This window comes from Argentina silus (assembly GCF_951799395.1).
Source record: "Argentina silus genome assembly, chromosome: 15".
Lineage (NCBI taxonomy): Eukaryota > Metazoa > Chordata > Actinopteri > Argentiniformes > Argentinidae > Argentina > Argentina silus.
The window spans coordinates 13,717,357-13,723,456 of record NC_139669.1 but is presented as its reverse complement, the minus strand read 5'-3'; the positions used below and the strand labels follow the sequence as shown (position 1 = coordinate 13,723,456).

Here is a 6,100-nt window from a genome sequence, read left to right as displayed (position 1 = left end):
CAAACACCACATTATATATGTTTTCTTCCTCCCTCATAGTAACACATTTTTTGCTTTCCCTCATTCACTCCACCCTCTATTTAATTGCTTCTGAGCTCTGGCAGCTACTAACAGTACATAACTTGATAGCATAATCAGACATTCAGATTAAGAGAGACCAAGAGACAAGTCATTACAACCATCCACCTCCTCTAGAATCCAATAGCTTTAATCTACTGAGGCCTAGGCCGTCTACAGGAGCCTAGACTGATCAGACACAGACAGCCATGGCAGTGGAGGGAGACTATGAGGTACTGACTTCTTTCTTGGGAGAGTGGGGGCCATTTCAGGTATAGCCATGGTCTTCCTGTCAGACACCCCGCAGCACCACTGCTCCCTGCCCTACCTCACCCACACAGGGGGCGCACTGCCCAGCGAGCTCGCCCAGGGAGTCCTCAGGCAGAGCAGGTGTGCCCTCTACAGGTGACACAACAGGACTGGGGCTGGGGAGGTTTGAGAATGAGACCGAGGGATGTCTAGATGGCTGGGACTACAGCACAGAGCAGTATACCTTCACCATAGTGACAGAGGTAAGAGTCTGGGTTGGACCTTTTAACAGTAACTTAAATGAGGAGATAAATTCAGTGAGGACTGAAGCCTGCTAAGAAAAACGGCTAGTATTAAAGGACTATATTATCCTCTAATACAGTGTGTTATTGATCAATAAACATGAACAGCTGGTTTTACCTAGATGTATTTTGTGGTGGAAAACAATAGCCCACGGTCCACAGAATAGACACAGTACAGATTTGTATTATGCATTGTTGTGTATCCTGCACCTCTCTTGTTGAATGCTTATCTCACAACATGGGCGCTGAATCAACATTCACATTCTGAAGAAATATTGTTTCAATCTTCTGTAGAGAGCCAATTGTCATTATCTAAACCTCTTAGCTATCTGCCTTGAATGCTGACTCTGGCAGGGCTGGCAAGTCTGCAGGTTGAATGCTGACCTTCCATGCGGTAGTACAGTACAGTACCCTAGGGGTGGGCGATATACCGGTATCACGTTATGTAGCCATGATATGGATTTTGGCATATCACAGATATCATGATATAGCACTGTTTTCTGCATTTGCCAAGGGTTGTTAGCTTAGCTATCTGAAAACGAGGAAGGTGCTTGTGCAATTGGGGCTGATGATGATGATGATGATGATGAAGAATTAGTTTAGGAGGAGGTTTGGGAGGAATCTCACCCTCTTCGGTACAATGGCAATACAGACCCTCTTCAGCCTCGTTCAGGTGTTCTCAGTCAGCTGGGAGATGTTCTGTATTCTCTTCTTCATGGTCGGCAATGGACAGATTTCCAACTACGTTCTGGGTAGGGCAGAAATAAGAGACAGAGAAAGTAAAAACTGGTATTTTTTATGACCACATTTGATTAAATTCTGGTCTTGTTTATCAGGCTCGGAGCTGTTGGGGAAGTCGTCGAGGGAGAATTTCTCCACTCTGTGTGCTTTACGCCCTGGGCTACACACTGCTGCCTATCTGTGCCAACTTCGTCAGGAGCTAGAGGATGCTGCGAGGTGTGCTCGCCCTGCCTGGACTGCTCTACGTCCCCCTCTGGTCGTGAGATGACAACATTATTAGTGCATAAGAAAAGCATTTGAGATGCATCCCAATAGTCTGAAGAGGCCTTATCTCCTCCTTACAAAAATGTACTATTATGGTACTTTCATTTATACATATACATGGTTTACATGTATATCTGAATCATGGAAATGCATCATGGTTTTAGCCTTGAATAATGGTACTGCCATTGTATCTGAATAGTACCATGGTATTGTGTCACTTATTGTCACGCCTGAGGTTGCTGTATGGTGACTCTGGCGTCCTCCTCTGGCGTACGGGGCCAGTGGCCTCCCAATCTACCCAGACTCGTTTTACCTGTGTGTTCTGTCCCGTTTGGTATATATAGCCTGTGTGTTCCCCATGTCCTTGTCAGAGATTCTCCCCGTCTGTTCGTGTTTACCCTGTCTGCCAGTCGGTCCGTGTTACCATTGTCTTAGTTCTTCGTTATGCCACTTGTGAAGTGAGTACCTGTGTTTATTGGAGCTCGGTTTTCTCCACTTTTATTTTACCCTTTTCTCCCAGTGTTTGTTTGTGCATCCTGCCCCGATCATTCCTAATTAAAAAGAAACGTTCGTGTATTTACGCCTTTCGTCTGAGTATTTCTCCGCACTTGGGTCCACCGCATCCGCATTGCTAACAACTTATACCATAGTATAGATTTTACCATGGAACTGTACCATGGTTTCCACCTTGATGATCCACCTTGATGGTACTGCCATTGTATCTAAATATTGCCATGATATTGCATAATGTATACCATGATACAGATATGGAACTATACCATAGTTTTAACCCTGAAGTATAATAAGACTTGAGATACATCCTTAGTTTCTTAGCATCCTTACTTTGTAATGATTATTGCAAGATATCTCCAAATTGTTATTGTGGTAATGTCTTGCTGCCTCAGTGTTGTTCTGTCTTCTTTCTGTCTAACGGCCTTGGTTGGCTGTAGGTTTATTCCAGAGTCGCCTCGCTGGCTGCTGGCTCAGGGTCGGCGTGAGGAGGCTGAGGCAGTTCTCCGAGCTGCAGCTAAAAGAAACGATGTCAGCCACCTCTGCGGTCATATTTCAACCAGAGAAAAGGGTCCCACTTGAGGTGATGCTTTATCAACAGCAGAGAAATATGCTTGTCATACTCTATTAATTCCTTGTCCTCAACATTTGATTGATCATTAATTAATTTATCCTCTATTTTTCATTACAGAACAGTTGTGTGCAAGCGACCAATACCTCTTACACATAACTTGGACCTAGTAAGGACCGGCAACATCAGGAACATTACTATCCTCAATGCAATAGCTCCCTAATTATAAGCTTTAAACTGTTTTAAACTCCCATGGCTTTTATCCTCTTATGTTTTCTCTCGTTGTCTTTTAATTGTCTTTATTCATATTCCTGTAAAGCGCACTGTGTTGCATCCGTGTATGAAATGTGCTCTATAAATAAAGTTCTATTTATAAAACACATATGAATACATTTGATTTGATAAACATTTACATTTATGGCATTTAGCAGATGCCTTTATCCAAAGCGACTTACAACAAATACATTTGTTTAAGTAAGTGAATCATCTATCCATCAGTCATCATAAGATAAAGTAATCAATGCTCAGACCAGGGGCCATTGGCAGTCACAATGCTTGAAGAAGATTTTTTTTTTATTAACAGGAGAGAAACTTGTAGTGGGGGTGAAAACGTCTTTAGGAGGGACCGTTAAGATGTAGCCTGAAGAGATGGATCTTCAATGTACGGTAGAAGATTGGTAGTGACTCTGCAGTCATGACAGCAGTGGGAAGCTCATTCCACCAGCGGGGTGCCAGGACAGTGAAAAGCTGTGACCGAGTAGTGCGGCTGCTGCATCCACGTAGAGGCGGCAGGGCCAGGCGGCCAGCCGAGGTGGAAGAGGGGAGTGATCGGGCAGGGGTTCGGGGGCTGACCATTGCTTGCAAGTAGGGAGGGGCTGTTCCCTTTGCTGCCCGGTAGGCGAGCACCAGGGTCTTAAATCTGATGCGAGCTACCGGGAGCCAGTGAAGGGTGCGGCAGAGGGGAGTGACATGGGAGAATTTGAGGAGATGGAACACCAGACGCGCAGCAGCGTACTGGATGAGCTGCAGAGGCCTGATGGTGGAGGCGGGGAGACCGGCCTAGAGTGTGTTGCAGTAGTCAAGGCGAGAGATCACAAGTGTTTGGACCAAAAGTTGTGCTGCTTCTCTGGTGAGGAATGGACGTATCCTTCTGATGTTGTAGAGGAAGAATCTACAGGAGCGTGCTGTCGCTGTTATGTTCGCCACACAGGATAAGTGGTTGCCAAGGGTCACCCCAAGGTTCTTGGCTGTATGGGAGGAGGTCACAGTAGAGTTCTCGGCAAGCAGTGAAAACGTACCAGACACAACTAATCTAATGATCTTGCTCAATCCCCTCTTTCTATCTGTCTTATCTATCCTGAGGTCAGCATGTTTATGATACTGAAGGTTGGGACACTGGCAATGTATGCTAATGGAATGGTCCTTCTGGGAACAGAGAGACAAGAGGGCCTGAGCAGCCAATAAAATCTGACAACTCTAATACATTGCACCGTGTAACTTTGTGTTGACTGTGGTACAACAAAAATAACGATAACCCTGGGACATTCTTGACTTGGCAATATCAGCAGGTGTCCTTTGCCCCACACAAACAAAGTGTAACAAAATCCTTCTTTTTGTATGTGCTCAATTCTCATGTCTGGACTGGACATGTTCTTTCACTTATTGAATTAAATAAGTTACTTGAATACATTGGTGGTGAGGCTCTTTAAATACGAGCTTCTTCACTGTGTGTGTGTGTGTGCGTGTGCATGTGACTGAGTGTGTGAGTGAGAGAGAGAGAGAGAGCGAGAGCGAGCAGCAAGCTGTACTGTCTCATGACCTAATGACCTACACTACATCCCCCTCTGGTGGTGAGATGCAAACAAACCATTTCATATGAAATAGACATTCAACACTTCACCAATTGTTTGTCAGATCTAGGGAAAATGATACTCATCCAGTATGACAGGAAAGTGAACAACTTCTTTCACTGAGGAAGTTCAACCCAGGCTTGTGCCACAGCTGTAAAATATAATATTTCCTCATCCTCTTTCTATCAATGCCCTATGGAGACCGAAATCCAGGAACCTGTCCAAGGGAAACTATATGGTGGATACATTTCACTTTCAAGACGTTGCCTTGGCATGATGCCAATATGATCTGGGAGGTACTTTTGCTGTCTGTTTTGAATCTAACATAGCCAGACCTTCACCCACTCATGCTTCATTTCAGGGGTAATACCGGTACATATATTTTGGTTGTTAATCCTTCTGCAACAACTGTAGGAACATGAACCCTAGTGGGCCCCCTGAAATTGAACAAGCCTGGAGGGGAGGGGGGAGGGGTGGGGGCAATGTTTACAAACAGACGGCTATAGTAGCTACCTGAACTTGTCCATGGGAATACTTCATTTTTACACGTACTCTCTTGGTGCTTGGTGTCTGAATGGAGCCATTGCTGAGGTTGCACACTATCCCAATAGACACCCACACTCCACTGGTGACTCAAACTATAGTAGATCGACCCCCCAAGAGAGGTAAGATAACTCAAGTCCAGACACCACCAGTTTGATTCCTATACCCTCCAACCATAGGACATGTGAGTGCATAGCACATAGTTTCTCTCTTTCTCTCTCTCTCTCTCTCTCTCTCACACACGCTTTTTTTTTCGGGGGGTTAGGGTTGTGTCGATAAGTCAGTTACACATTGATAGACAAATCAAACATGGTCTCTTTTTCTGTGGGTCTGTGGGTAAAGACTATTTCAAACAGAATACTCTGTAGAATTAAACTATAATCTACAAGATATAGAGGTGACCCAAATAGCTCCATGTGAGAAATAAGAGCTATTGGATTATAAGGATTAGCCGTCAACCCTGGAGAGCTATCAATACTCGACTATAACACGGAGGTGACGTGGTCAGGACCAACTCTCAGCCCTACTCTATGAGCGTTGTGCGGTCTCTTGTGTCAAGTTGATGACATAGTCCCATGAACTTCAATTTCTAAAACACAGCAGCCTGCAGGTGGCGTAACAAAACTACCTTTGAAGATCTCTGGAGGATCTAAAAGATCTGACTGCCTAAAGAAGAGACACCGGCCAGGTACCTTGAAATTGAAAAATTGAACGAAGGCAAGATTCTTTACCTCCAAAGGGTGTTAGCACAAGCTCTAGTGGCAATGCTGTAGGGACAGGTGTCCCACGAGACACACAAAGCCATCCTTTGTAATTGCCTGAATGGATGAAGTCATTAGCTATCAATTTGCTGTTGAATCCGATACATTGCGTACAGCTCACGGACTTAACCTGGGTTTAGTCATAGATGTCATTCCGAGTTCCTGAGGGAGAACGTTCGACATGATACCTTTCTGCGAGGTAGGCTACATTGTTGTTTTTACATGGTTAGCTTGGAGAGACAAAAATAGGTG

General features: G+C 44.7%; 1 protein-coding gene across 1 annotated transcript; it reads left to right on the top strand.

The window, feature by feature from the left end:
- Window positions 1-266: 266 nt before the first annotated feature.
- LOC310815747 (solute carrier family 22 member 4-like) lies at window positions 267-3,096 on the top strand (the record flags this gene model as incomplete). The annotated part of the gene is made up of 6 exons (XM_083685643.1): window positions 267-290; window positions 399-569; window positions 1,207-1,353; window positions 1,553-1,608; window positions 2,564-2,706; window positions 2,815-3,096. The coding sequence occupies 5 exons, from the start codon at window positions 267-269 to the stop codon at window positions 2,703-2,705; spliced, it is 540 nt and encodes a 179-aa protein (XP_083541769.1). The 3' UTR covers window position 2,706; window positions 2,815-3,096.
- Between the last annotated feature and the right edge of the window lie 3,004 nt (window positions 3,097-6,100).